The sequence below is a fragment of the Corvus brachyrhynchos genome, unplaced genomic scaffold (genome assembly GCF_000691975.1).
Source record: "Corvus brachyrhynchos isolate BGI_N302 unplaced genomic scaffold, ASM69197v1 scaffold14, whole genome shotgun sequence".
NCBI lineage: Eukaryota > Metazoa > Chordata > Aves > Passeriformes > Corvidae > Corvus > Corvus brachyrhynchos.
The window spans coordinates 22,219,691-22,235,121 of record NW_008239110.1 but is presented as its reverse complement, the minus strand read 5'-3'; the positions used below and the strand labels follow the sequence as shown (position 1 = coordinate 22,235,121).

Sequence of the window (15,431 nt, the reverse complement as noted above, 5' to 3'; positions counted from 1 at the left end):
TGACAAGCTGCCACTGAAAAAGCATCTGAGATTTTAGTAACTGAGGAGTTGAGGACAGGTTCAAATCGCCAGGGGGGATCTTTGAGGCAGAAAAAGCACTGAAGAGGGAGGGAAATAAAAATAGAAATACATGCTATATGTGAAAAGAAGTGTATTTGCAAACACTACGATTGTACCAGGATGATCTTTTCCACTGGAAGGAGAGCTATGCATATGCATATAAACTTTATATATGTATATTATGTATATTCTACATGTATACAAGTAAAAGTGTTGTTATTATTGTCATTGCTGCTATCTTAAGAGGAAAAGAACAGAATTTAACTATGCATCAACAGTATACCTGAGGGTGTTCATTCATAGCTTAGGGAGAATCTCGGGTAAGTGTGCCTGAAAAAATAAATGCATCATGCATTCTGTCATGGTTTTCTGCTAGAGTGTTCACTTTTTCTAAATTCCTGTGAAATACAAAATTATCAGGATTGCCTTTTTCTTATATCTTGGCTTCCTTATTGGTGCAGTGGGAATAGCAATGTTTATTTTTCATAGGTGTTATGAGGCTAAATTTCATCAGTGCTTGTAAAATATTTTGAAAGTGTGGATAAAAGGTCATGGGGAAGTTCATAGCATTACTTAAAAAAATTTAGCAGTCATCTCAGTGAGAGTGATTAATCTCAGGGTAGCTCCACATTTTTTTTTCCATTGGTTAAAAGCTTCCACTTGTGGTATAATTACAAATAATTTAATCTTCCTCAAAGTATTCAGCACTCTCTTTCTGCCATGATGAGTACCATAGAAATGTCTATTAAGGAAATAAATAAGAGGTTTTTCTTTTTTTTAACAACTTCATTTTGATTTGAGTACAGCTATCATTACGTTTATTGAACGAATATTTCTTAGTGTTGCCCACATATGGTTGAGATATAAATACTCATAGTTTCCATAATGTCTGCAGCTGTATAATTTAAAAAACCCAACAAATCAAAAGGACTACACATTTATCTAATTGATTCTTCACAATTAAATAGCCTTAGAGCCCTCATTTCCCCATCATTTTTTTGCATGTACTGCTAGTCATGGCTGGAAAGTTTCTACTGGCTTTAGTTATGCATAATATGTTGGGGTTTTTTTCCCTTCACATTAGTGGTCTCATTTTTCAGATCAATTGCTACTGAAATTGATAAAATTGTACTGATCCATCAGATTCTAGTGCTAGAAAACATTTTCTCTTCCCTACAAAAGACATAAGAAAGGTCCTACTGAGTACCACCAAATATCCATCTAGCCCAGTATCCTGTCTCCAACAGTGGCTCTTTATGAACACCTAGAGAAAAGTATACAGACCAGAAAAATCATATGGTGATTGGTTTTTAGGGGACACTTTCTCACCATTGAGCAACTCGTAGCTCAGTAACACCTTGATATGAGAGCTGTACCTCTGTCTTTAATATCCCTTTGTAGCTTTTACTTCCATGAAGTAGTCTAACTGTTTTCTGAATCCATGTAGACATTAGACAACCATAACATGTTGTGGCACTAAGTTCAGCTACATACTGAGAAGAAAACAAAATCAGCCTCTTCCATTTGTTTTGAGACCAACTTCCCTGCCTGAGGTAAATCCCTGCCCCAGTCCATAGCCTTCTGCACAAAAATCTTGTCTTGAAGACCCAAAAATCTAGACTCTTTCTTCTGTCAAATGTAACCATCTTTCTGATCTTATCTGAGAACAGTTAAAGCTTTTTGCTTCATATTTAGGAATATGGATTTGAACCTTGTCATGCATTTATAGGAAAGGCTGTTTGCTGCCACCCTAACTTGAAGTCAGTGCCTCCTGTAGGCTGCCAAACCCCCACATCCCACATGCCCCAGGCTGCAGGCACTGCTGTGCCTTACCTGGAGTGGCTCCCTGAATTAATTACACTGGGGAAGACCTCTGATTTTTTTTTGTATGCTACAGCCCACAGGTAATGTAGTACACTCAAGAGCAGGAAGGACTGGATGCTTGCAGTGAGGTGCCCAGCTACAGATTTAAGAGGTTTTTGCAGGGGATTTTCATGTCTACAATGGAGCAGCAAGAGTCAGGGATGAGAGATGTCCTCCTTGGACACCCCTTTAGTGAAAAGCTGGCTTTGCCCAGAGCTACAGGTCCAACTCTGCCTTCAGGGAGCAGGGAGAAACAGACGGATGCTTATCAACAAATAATTATTAATGACTTCCCTCATGATGGAAGCTGATTTACCAAGAACGTTCTTTCACCTTACAGGAAAGAGGTAACACAGCTCTTGCTCTTGTCCGTTGTACAAAATTCAGGATGTGGGAAACTGAAGGATAAATATCCATGAATTGCAAGGGAGCAGAGCATTACAGAAATAAACGACTACTCAACCCCCTGCATCACAGATCTGATTAATAGCAATACTGCATCTAACTCAATTTGCAAAAAGAGCACTTGGAAAATTTAAGATAGTTTGCTTGGGCAAGCCATCAAACTGACGAATGCAATTGATGGCAGTAGGGTGGGTGGAGACAAATGAAACATTAAATCTAAACCAGATTTTTAAGGGTCCTAAAGAATTGCAGTCAGTTAATAGTATGAGGCTTATAAGAAAAAAAACGGATTCAGAATAATTTTTGATTATAGAAATGCACTGGTGCTACTTTATTCTACTGTTTTAATAAGGATTAATTTTTTTGGTTGATTTATTGTATTTTAATTGTACATGTAATATGTTGTGCTATGCTATGGACAGTCAGTGTAAAGAAAGGAAGACTTCTTTGTAAACACCATTTATTTTAACATATTAGACTAGAAGTCCTCTTTGATAAAAGGGAAACTAATTCCTTTTACTCGTAGGCCATCCTTCTTCACTATCTCTTTTCTTTCTAAGATTATAATCACAGCCAAGAAGAATACTTCGTATAATGACAGTCTTTCTTCATCACCAAATGCTCGCCACCTGTAACACGAAAATAAGAGGCAACTCAATGGGTGCCGTGGGATGAGCTTAAGGAATGTCTGCAGCTTCAGAAAGCTGCATCCTTTCCTGACAGGGCTGTGCCAGAGGTGGCTTGACCCAGCTGGTTGGACTGGCAACAGTCAGTTGACTGTGACAGCCAGGCCTGCAAACAGCTAAAAGCACTCCTTCAAGATCCATAGTCTGATGTTCTGGAAACCAGTTCCCCAAGTTGAAGACCATATTGTCTCAGCTCACTGGCTAGCTTTTTCTTCCTCCTTCTCTGAATGTGCTTATCCCCCAGTCCTGCCCACATGCTCCCAGTTGCTACCCCATGAACAATTCTTTATTTGTTTAGAAATACATATCTCCTCTCCACACACATGTACTAAATATACATTTCCACAAAATGAACTGCTGAAAAAACTTGAGAAATAAGATGATCAAGTAGAGTCTGGGGGAAGAAATTTCACACTATAAATCAACAGCTATGGTGTGATACAGACTGACAGCACTCAGTGGGCTGATTTTCGAGGTGCTGAGGATATAGAACAAGTGGGGACTTTAGGACTCAGAGACAAAAAAGCTACATAAAGGTTAAGGCTATAAATCTTACCTAGTTTTGGTAATTTAAAATAATGCTCCTGTTGGCCACAAATATGAAATTCTATAAAGTCAGTGGGCTTGCTTTTTCCTGATAACCTATGCCAGTGTAAATCAGCAGCAACCCCCCTCCATAAAGCAATGAGTTCATATTTAAGGCAAAGTATTGAAACAGAAGGGGAAAAAGCAAACAGCCAAGATGGTTAGTACTAAAGTTCTACAGACAGTCTTATTCCTGGGCTGTAAAGATACCCTAATTAACCCTGAATGCCTTATCTCTGTTTCTGGGATCATACATCATTTATATTTCTTACATAAACCACAGATGGTCCCTTATAGTACACTCAGATCTAGGAAGCATCTCAAATTACTGTTAGTGTCTTTTACCAAATCTCCACTGAAGCATGGTATTACCACGTTTTTCTCCCACCACCTTACCAGAAGTCTGACAACCTAGTATATTAAATCTTCGGGAAATCTCTTTATAGGTTTCTGGTTTCTTTCTTTGGTTTTTCACTTCAGAAGTGTCCAATACGCATTTTTACCTCATTGATCCTGTGGAAAAGGGCTACAATTTCCAAAACATTAGAGTTACCACAATGATTGCTTTGGGGACATACCTTCCAGGTCACCTTTGAGATTGCAGTACAATAAAAGACAGAGGGGCTGGTGAGCAGAAAAGGAGATCAGCTGGAGGAAGCTAAGGGATTTTGCAACAAAATAAAAATCACAGTCACAATAAAATAAGTTCCAATTATCCAGTTTTTATAAGCTTAAACATTGTCTTTCATGCTGTTCCTTTTACATCTGAAATTGTGTATTTTTAGACTTCCTCCATGTTTGTGAATTACATCTTTGGATAAATTATGAAAATACACAGCCTGCAGAGGCCCATTCAAGGTTTGGCACCATCTGGTCAAAAATAATGGTGGAGTGTGTGGCAAGAACTACAGAATTCAAGTAATAAGAATTGCAATGAGATTTGTCTTGTAATTGCACTGCAGACTGCCATCAGGGTAGTGCCTGGGCAGACAGGCTGGGAATTTCAGACATTCATCCTCTGGGTAGTACAGGAACTCACAGTGGAGTCATCTCTACATCTGGATAGGCTTCATACAAGGCACTGAGCTGAAACCAGGGGATGGACTGGTCCCAGTCTTCTACACAGCACAGCACTGCTAGAGGAGATTTCCAATTGGGAAATCATGACTGTGATGAAGACTCCTTAAGGTAATTCCTGACAGGCCTAGGAGGGCCTGAGTCTCAGTGCATTGATAAGACCCGGACAAGGGAATCTCATCAGTCCTGAGGCAGTTCCTGTTGCAAAATTTACTAACTTGTACACAGACCAGACATTTGCAAATGGTCATCAGAAACCATTCCTGCAGAAATGGTCATACAGGACAGCCTTCTAGAAATAGCTAATTAGTTACAAGATGTTTTATATGCAGTTAAGACAACAGATCACAATAGATCATGCACATGCAGGAGTGGTCACAATAATCCCTTGACAGCTGGCTATAAAAACTGCACAGAAAAAGGTTCTTGTGGACTCTCACTGTTCCAGCTGAAGATGCCAGAGGAAGGATTCTTGAAATAGAAACTTATCATCATATGGACAATGACTAACCATCTTCTTTGAAAGATTTTTTTTCCTATGCAAGCATTACCTTATGCCAAGATATTAATAAATTAGCTTCTTTCTTTAAAAAAACCCCACAAATCTGCTATAGTTTTGATTTACTTCAGTAGAGTAGGAAAAATAAGCCATAGGAATGATTAAAGGATGCCTCTCAGTGACAGATCCCAGGAATGTTTGGTTTGCCATAGACACAATTATAGGATGGCTTGATCCCAGCCTCTAATTTCTACCTGCAGAAAAAACTTTGATAACAGGCTCTCCAACCCAATAGACAACAAACAAAAAAAGATGAAAAATGAAACTAGTGAAATCTGGATGAGAGAAACTGTATCAATTTTTGATAGAGAGGAGCGTTTCAAACAATAGAAAACTGATCAAGAGATAGCGGTCCATTTTACCCCTTTGGCAACTGTAAATTCAGTTTCAGGTTTGTCTAGGAACTAGAAAAGAATTATAGATTCAGGTTTCTCTAGGAACCAGATGCTCCAATTTAAACATGAAATATATTTTTTAAAAACGGGAATAGGGACATTGTCTCACCTGTTTTATACAGGGTATATGACTTGAAGAACAAAACTATCTTTTGGCAACATCAACAGTTAACCTATGGCTAAGTCTTGAGGAACAAGGAATTCTTTGTGTCAATGCTGAATGAAACTGAAATTAAATAAATCCAAATTTTCAAATAATCATCAAGTTATTTGCAAGAAATGAAGGACTAGGTATTACAAATCAAAGCTGAGATGCACTGGCAGGGGTATATGGGAAGCTCGTCCATTGCCTATTTTCACTAGCACATTAATATATTCACTCATTGTTTAGGATGAAAATCAAATTTTTAAATCATCAAAATTACATGTAATGATGTTTACAATAAATTTAGAGTGGAGAAGAGTCAAACACTATATGGTTAATGAGTTGAGCCAGTAATTCAGAAGTTTCATTGAAAGTTTGCTTCTTGTTAAATCTCTTTACTTTATTTGACAGGTTTATTTTTACTGGATTTGTCGAGACCCATCAGCATTTGAGTGGTTTGGTGATCTTCTGTTCCATTTGGAAACAAAAATGGCTGAAAAATGGAAAAATGATTTTCTAAGCTATCATATATTTCTTACTGGCTGGGATGAAAGTCAGGTAATAATGAAACTGTTACAAGTCTGAGTTAATGTACCTTGCTTTTCCAGTATGGTAACATATGGAACAGGAACAGCTGAATAAATAAATGATGGATGAAGGAGAGAGACAAAGAACTGTAAATATGAAGACACTAAGATGTCTGTTTGCTTCTCACATTTAGGAAAACAGGAATGGAGAAATCAAGCCAGTGATTCTTCCACTCCTACATCTTGCCTTGGGCGAAGATGGTTACCAGGTGTCTCACAGAAAAGTGCATAGAGCTTTCAGGAGCTCGTCAAGGGACATTTTCTCTACGTCTTAGGAACAGTCTTTCATTAGATTCTGGCACTTTTGTACTGAAACATGGAGGGTTGTCTAAAAAGTGTAGGTTTCGTTTACTCCTATTATTTACTGTAATTTCTGTTGTGCACATCCATATATATATATCCAGTGCATTTTTGAAAACTGCTGCACTTGGAACATTTTGGCAAACAACTTCACGGTCTAATTCATGTTGTTTGAAAAGACATTTTCTCTGATTGACTATAAATTTGCCATCTCATAATTTCATTGGATCATACCACCTCAGGCACTTAATTCTTAGACTGGGTCAATATTATTCAACTTCTTTAGTCTTTACCTAAACACAAATGTGTTGGTTTTCTCTCTCTCTCTCTTTCCTTTTTAATGGATCACTCACACCATGCAGTGATTAAGTTAGGCACCTGCCAGAAAAACGCTCACAGGAAAGTCTTTGCTCTACTTTTTTATTTCCTGCTGTCTCTGTTGAATGACTGTCTAGTAGAGATGAAAAAAATACAGATTTCATAGAGCTTTTCCTTTTCTGCCTCTGCTGATACAAAAACCCCATTGTTTCTTTCTTCTTTCCTTAGAGCTTCTGACAAGTAATAAGGTATGTGCATAAAGCTGTATTCAGAAAAATCTACTCCCATTGTGAAGTATACCGCAGTTACAGAAACTACTGCTCTGCATTAGCAATATCACAGGGTATTACCTAAAACCTGCTGTTAAAGAAGCTATTGGGGACAAACACAAAGTTGTCCTAACAAAACACAAAGTTGCCCTCATCTCTCAACTATCACCTCACTTCGCTCTTGGGCAAACATCAGGCCAGAAGTCAGGTAGGGTGACAACTGTTCTTGCTGGGGCATCTGTCTCTCTTCACTCGTGTGCCCTGCACTTTTTTGAAGGGCCTTCTTCTTCTCTTCAACCCTATCATCTATCTCCACGCCTGTTGGAGGAATGGTCTTCAGTGGCTTTTCCTCCTACTCTGACCTGGGCACTGTGCTCAGTAACAGCCTCACCTTCTTCAGATACCCACAAAGCTCCCTCATCTTACAGGACTTACTTATTCTTAGTAAATTCCTGTTCACTCCTCAAAATTTGAGCTTCAGCACCAGTAATATTTGAGTGATATTTTACTTCTCCCCTAGCAAAAATCAAAACATTCTCTGCATTCTCTCCCTGTCTCACCATACAGGTGACCAGTAGTCAAGTGAAGCTGAACCCGAGGAGGATGGGCATTTTTCACCGTCTAGCACATCCTCCTTTACTGACACGTGTCTCCTCCTCAGATATGTTTGTTCAATGCTTTGAGCTCTTTGCAGACTCCATGTTGGCAACAGATGGTCAAGCAGATAAGGCACATGGTCTGCCTCTGCTTGGACGGGCACTCGTGTTTCAGCCTGTTGCTCCCTGCAATACCCCTGAGTCTCCTAGGCAGTTTTAACACTGTGAGCAATTGCAAAAGCTAATACCAAAAATTCTGGGAAACTTCCACTTAATGGGAACAGCCCATCTTCTCAATGGGACAGTTTTGCTGCAAACAATTCAAAAAATCTGCTGTTTTTTACCTCCCACACTCACCAAACACTTTAAGTTCTTTCTTACACTATTTCAAGTCCTTCATGACAGTGGCTCAAACTAACAAGAAGAAGCTTTTAGAAACATGACATCTTGTGACAACTTTGCTTGACGAGAATAATTGTTTTGGTAAGGAACACGGAAGACTCATTAGAAGAAGAAATAAACAGTATTCCCAGGAAATGGATCTAAATTCCAGCCACCGCTTCTGCAAAAGAAGATAACAATGCTTAGTTCATGCTAGGGCCTGGACTAAATGCAAAGCCCATCTTTAAACTTACTTTCCTCCAGTAATTTCTTGGTAGTGACAGCAATGATGATAGTCTGTAGTGGAAACAAGCATATTACTCCTACCTAATGGCAGTACAATTAGGAGTGACAGTGGTTTTTGTTTTTAAATGCACCTGGGAAGTACTCAGCATAGTAATGGGTGTAATATAGGAGCTGAAGGACAGTAAATGCCCATGAAAATCAGGATTTCTGTCCTGACACCTGGGAGTGATGCAGCTCACTTGAAGTGGATCACCTGAGGTGATCCACTCTTTGCATGTGCCTCCACCTGAGGAGAAAAGTCAAAACATTGAGGGTTTTACACAGAATCACAGAATATTTAGGGATGGAAGAGACCTCGTGAGATCCTCCAGCCCAACCCCCCTGCCAAGGCAGGCTCACCTAGAGCAGGTTACACAGGGACTTGTCCAGGAGGGTTTTGGATATCTCCAGAGAGGACTCCACAACCTCCCTGGGCAGCCTCTTCCAGTGCTCTGCCACCCTCAGCATAAGGAAGTTCTTTCTCTTATTGAGATGAAACTCTCGAGTTTTAGTTTATGGCCATTGCTCCTCATCCTGCCACTGGACACCACCAAAAATAGTCTGGCACCATCCTCCTGACAGGTGCCTTTGAGATATTTACATGCATTAATGAGATCCCCTCTCAGTCTTCTCTTCCCTAGACTAAACAGGCCTAGCTCCCATAGTCTCTCCTCATAAGAGAGATGCTCCAGACCCCTCATCATCTGGGTGGTTCTCTGCTGGACCCCTGTTTTTACCCCTGCTGAGCTGGTATATCCACTGTCTTTTCCATCAGCACTGGAATGCCTGGACTTGGGTCTTAGGCACTTTTGGAAGTGCTTTTTACAATTCTAGTAATATTGTGAACTCTCGAATACCCCTCTCCCCCTCCCTCTCCCTCTCCCTCTCCCTCTTCTCCCATTTGATAATTGCATGGTTTCCTTTCCCTCATTCCACCTTTCCCAGCAAAGCAGCATTATTGCTTTTGCCTCTTACTTGGAATACATGTTGTTGATTCTAAAATTATCTTGTAAATTTGCCTTTAGGCTACTCACATAGCTCTACACTGTGATGACAAGATGGATGTAATTACTGGTTTGAGACAGAAAACCTGTTACGGAAGGCCAAACTGGGACAATGAGTTCAAGCAACTAGCTGAAAACCATCCTAGGTAAGGCAGGCTGGTTTCTAACCTTGTTAGGTAACTCTTCTCTCAGCATAAACAGTGGGAGGAGGGGAGAGAAAACCCTTCTAAATGACCCTTTTAAAATAATTTCTTCTTTTTTGCTGTGTGGAAAGAAGATTTATGCTTAATGAAGCTTTTAATGAAGAAATCTCGGAAAGAGAATGCCAATAAAATCTAATTTTTGGACAAGAAAATCTAATATTTAGAAGTATTTCAATATCCTGGCCTTTGTCCAGATATAATTGAAACACACAATCCAATTACTGTTCTGCACAAAGGACAAAGTAGCATTAATTTCCCTTGAAGATGGTTATTAAAGAGATAAACTGTGATTTTTTTCTTATGATGTCAAGGATATGTTTGTTCCCCTAACATATTTGGCTGCTCTTGCAAGACTATGCTGTTCTGTTATTAGTTCATCTCTGCTGGCAAAGACAGTTCATTTGAACTTGGTGGATTTGCTAGTGGTCTGAGAAAAGCTTCTTTGTTCCTGAAAGCCTTTGAAGCAAGAATTTGAAATATTTTGTGTTCAGCAGTAGAAAATTCCAGAATCTTTGTGACTTTGTGATTTCCAAACATTTACCTGTTAATGCAAAATAAAGGCTTGCACTTGGGAGACAGAGATACAAAAAGAAAAAGAAGAAAACTTTTTTTAAAAGATGAAAAAGACCCAAGAAAAAGCTGAAAGGGAGGAGATCAAAGAGAATACAGTAAGCTACAAGAATACCATAAAATTGCAAAAATAACAGTAATAGAGAATTCACTTGATGGAGGTCAAAATAAATACAATCAGGAAATATGAAAGATTGAAAGCATAAAAAGGCCAAGAAATAGAAAATATGACTTTTGAAAGACCTTTCATAGGGATTCTACTGTATAAACAGCTTTTAAAGTTATATTTGAAACACTACTTTTTGTTAGTTACTTTTGTTAAGTACAGATGAGATAAAAATGTTTTTCTGCTGCTTAAGGGGGAGATGGGCATTAGCTTTCTATACTGGATCTTGAGGTAGTTCTGTAGAAAGCCAGTCCTAAACTGACAGAAAAATCTCCATTTTTTTCCTGAACCTAGATGCCCATGTTTATGGTAAATGTCCAACCTTTTAAAGAAAACCTTGCATGAGATAGGGATTCCTAATGAGAAAAGAATACCCTATTTTTTCTTGCTCTGAGTTATAGAAGATTCAAGAGTCAAACTGAAGAGTTTCTACTGTGTAATGAAACAATCAGTTTTAGGAACTGACTAAATTTTGGGCCCCTGCACCTAGGTTGACAGAGTTCCCCTTGGCTGGAACAGTGTCTTTTAGCAGATTAGCAGATATACACCGCTGCAGGTTAAACCTGGTGCAACTGAGCACCAGAGCAATATGGGCATGACTGCTGGGGGCTATGGCTTGGGCACCAAAATCATATCCACAGCCCCTTTGCTTCTTTAGAGGAGCAAACATTTTAAACTCATGCTATCACTTGTCACTTCCTCTGCGTTTATGCAGACTGAGCTTTCCCCAGCAGCACAGCATGTGTGCATCTGTGTTTGCATATACGTTTTAAAACAATAAGTGTAGTGTACTTGGAGGCAAACCCTTTAGGCAGTTTCTAGCAGGCAACCAGGTTACCAGCTCCCTGTAATGCTTGTGCGCATATGAACACAATTGTTTGTTTCATTTGTCATGTTCTTATTTTATAAGAAGTACCTATTTACAAATATTAAATCAGCCATTTTAAAATTGTTTGGCAGAAAAGTGTTAGACGTGGTGGGGAGGGGGGAGGAGAAGAAAACTCAGAAGTAACTGAGCATTTTGTATATTTTTTAGGAAAAAAATTAACTCAGCTGGAGAAAAAGCACTTAAAATTTTCAGTGCAAGCAGTATGTTTGCCTCTCTGATTGAGAAAGATATGAAGATCAAAACCAAAGAGTACCATTTAAAACAGTCTGTGACCTCTAATATAGCAATCCTAATAAATAATGTAATAAGACATAATAAACATGAAAGTATTAAAATTATTATTCTCTAATGCAGCAACACAAATTATACAGTATGTAACACAAAATATACAGTAACACAAGATTTTTCAAATGCATTTCTCAAAAAGCCATTTGAAAAGATGCAAAGCTGGAGGCAGCCAAAAGGTACAGTGTATCCATTTACCCTGCTACTCTCATGTTTTTTGTTGTTATTGTGATTACAGCAACAGTATTGGTGTATTCTTCTGTGGACCCAAGGCTCTCTCTAAGATCCTGCAAAAGACATGCAATTCATACTCGTCAGTTGATCCAAGAGGAGTTCAGTTTCACTATAACAAAGAAAGTTTCTAGGCTGTACTTCTTAACTGTATATAGATATTACCAAATTGTGTATGTTTTATCACCTTCTCCCATCCTCTACTCATTCTGCAGCATTCAGACCAGATATTGAGAGTTCCAAATTGAAAGAGCAAATTGACTTCAGTGGAAACATGCCATCCTATGCCAACTAAAGAATTGGACCCCTTCCCTAGCCTTTTCATTGCTTACTTAATGATGCTATGAATCCCTCTACACTGTGTGAAAAAACCCACAAACCATAACCTTTGAAGAAAAAGGCATCAGTAAAATGGACATTTAGAACTGTACTTTGCTGTTGTGTATGACTGCAAGCAATACATTCCTGCTGTTTAAATCATGCCCATTGAAACCATTTGCCTTCCTGGTGTCTGATTTTACACTCATACTGCACATACATCCATACCCACACTACATTTGTGCCATAGCAATACTATTTCTATACACCCTTTCAAATTCCAAAGGAACAAATTAGTTTTGCCCTACCAAACTATGCACCATTTACACCTGTCATTTCCGTGGGAATGGTGTCTGTGTATGCCATGGACCAATATGTACTAAGGAAACTCCAGAAATTTTTGCACTCAGCAAATGCATCTCCTGAGACATGCAACTGAAACCGAGGAAAAAAGTTTCATGACAGAGTGATTGAGGTGGGAAGGCACCTCTGGCTTTTACTCAAAACCTCTTGCTCAGAGCGGGTTCTGTGAAAAGAGGAGCAACATTAGCATTCTTCCATTTCTCAGGAATCTTCTCTCATCACCATGACTATTCAAATATAAAGAATCCCTCAAGTTCCCTCAGCACTTGTGGATGCATCCCATCAGTTTCCATGGACTTGTTTAAAATACCCCTAATCTGATCTTCCTTCACTGAGGGTAAGTATTAATTGTTTCAGATATTCCAGCTTGCCTCAGAAGCCAGGGATCTCTGAATGCAGCCTTATCTGTAAAGACCGAGGCAAAACAGGAATTGAGTACCTCTACCTTTCTCCATGGCTTTGGGCGCCAGGTTCCCCCCCCACTCAGCAGCAAAGCAGCATTTTCCTAGCCTTCCTTTTGCTAATGATGCATGCATAGCAGCTCTTCTTCTTGCCCTTCACTTCTCTCACCAGATTTAACTCCCAATGGGCTTTGGCTTTCCTGACCCCATCCCTGCACACTCATTGTCTCTATTTCCTGCATCACTTGTCCTTTCTTCCATCTCTTCTATGCCTTCTTTTGTGCTTCAGTTCTGTCACGATGGATTTGTTCAACCATACAGGCCTCCTACCACCTTTGACTGGCTTAGTCCACAGCAAGAGGGATCATCTCTGATCCTGGAGAAAGTGGTTCCTGAAAATCCTCCAGTTCCCCTGGAACCCTCTTCTCTCTAGGACCACTCTGCATGGGAAACTTCTAAACATTGAATTCCTCCTGTGTCCTCTCCATGCCATGTGTATTAGTGTAAATGCACTTCAGAAAGGCATCCAGTCATGTGAGTTTTCCAAAAGAGGTGTTAGAGCTTTCCCCACTCTGCCTTTCTGTAGGCACTTGCTAGTTTGCATGGATACCCTCGGAATAGGCCCCCTTCTGCCCTGTTTTTTTGGTTGTGACATCTCTCCTATTCACATCATCCTGCACACTTTATTTGTTGCTCCAGTCCACCATCATTTGATTGTTGCTCATCCACTCCCTCCCCATCATGCAACATTCCCATAAGCTACAACAGGGAGAAAAAACCTTCCCCTCTGTCCCAGCACAGAAAGTTAAAAACACCCCATATTTGAGTTGGACTGAGGTGTAACAGTTCACTAGGATCATATAATGCATTTATCCAGCCACATAATAAAAATGGGAGATAGGAAACATCCAGTGTATGTCAGCACTTGAATGACAACAAATGACATCATTATATATGTACACTTACCCACAGACAAAGAATGCCCACTAGAGGGGACATAACTGTATAGACAAAAGAAACAGAACAATAAAAATTATGACAGAGAAGACTCCAATATTATTTTATACATCTTCTACTAGGGGATATGGTATGTGTGAACTGAAATTGTTCCACAATATACAGTTGTATTATTGTTAAGTTTAGGGCAATGCATCTTTGTTTTAAAATAGTTGAAGGTTTTTCAAATCCCTGCCTATGTGAAATGATTAATGCAGAGCATACTGTGTAGCAGTAAAGTGAGTAGAGAATTAGAGCCTCTGCCAGTTCACCTAGAGGCATTTATCTTTTATTTTTTCCCCTGGTGCCCATGCTGAGCCTCAGGGTAAGCTGACACATTTTCTAATATAAATTAAGCTTCTTTTTTTTTATGTGTGTTGAAAATCTTGAAGGAAATGAGAAATATGTGTAGGCACCAATACCAGCTGCCATTGCATGAAAGAAAGAGGTGACAATTTCCTGCAGATTCTGAATGATTGTCTTAATGGGGTTGGATCGGAGGTAACAAGCACAAAGATATTGTGCTGCCAGAAAAACAGGATCTGTTCTCCCCCCAGCCTCATGCAACAAGATGTAACATTTAGCTTCTGGCTCAACATGGCATCTCTTCACTGCTTTGATTTATTCCCACTTTTGCAAATCACTGTGGTATGCTACAGGAGACGCATTTAGAGCCCTTGTTATAGTTCATTGAGTAGCACTGCTGTTATCACCACCAGAGGAGAATTTTACTTGCATCAAGACTGAGTGACCTAGAATAAAGGAAAAACAATAATAATAAAAAAAAAGTGGGGAGGTTTGTTGGACGAGGATGAAACTGCATTTAGGTTGAATGAAAATCCCTTTATTACAAATACAATTTGAATCAAAATGGGAACTAGGAAAATTTGGCTTCCTGCCTTGTTTTGAATAACACTGAGCACACAGCAGCTATGATAATGTGAGTGCATATGTAACGACTCTATTATTATGTTTATATATGGAAACATCATTCACTGTCAGGGAAAATGAAAGATATCTTCATGGATTTGTGAACTGTGTAGGAAAATATTATTAAATAAAATATAGTCATAACAGCACAGACTCACCACATCCTGTGACAGAAAACTAATCATAGACAAGGATCATAAATATACAGATTAATTACTTTGGCTCTTACAATAAAAAGAGTGCTATTATAATGATTGAAGTTGTGTTATGATAATTTAAGTTTATTCACTAGGAATTGTAAATTGAAATACATAGGCTTGTATGTTCCCTCTTCCCCTTCTCCTAAGTTGTATGTAGTAGAAATTATTTTAGTAAATTCTTTCCTTAGTTTACACTAAAATATTAAAGAGAAACTGCCACTCTTAACAGAAAATCCATCATAGGATGTCTGTGCCATATCAACACCATTACAAGGACTCTTCTGCTTCTTTCCTGCTTTTAGGTATAATCAAATGGCTTAGCAGAAATACCATTAACTTCAAAAAAGTGGCAAACTTTTCAAAG

General features: G+C 39.0%; 1 protein-coding gene across 1 annotated transcript in view; it reads left to right on the top strand.

Annotated features, from left to right (window-relative positions):
* The window catches only part of NOX3 (NADPH oxidase 3), a 41,386-nt gene extending 27,188 nt beyond the window's left edge, over nt 1-14,198 (top strand). The window contains exons 11-13 of the mRNA XM_008637891.2: nt 6,187-6,333; nt 9,537-9,661; nt 11,867-14,198. Coding sequence (XP_008636113.1) covers nt 6,187-6,333; nt 9,537-9,661; nt 11,867-11,993 — 399 coding nt within the window. The 3' untranslated portion in view covers nt 11,994-14,198. The remainder of the gene's footprint in view (nt 1-6,186; nt 6,334-9,536; nt 9,662-11,866) is intronic.
* Nucleotides 14,199-15,431: the final 1,233 nt, after the last annotated feature.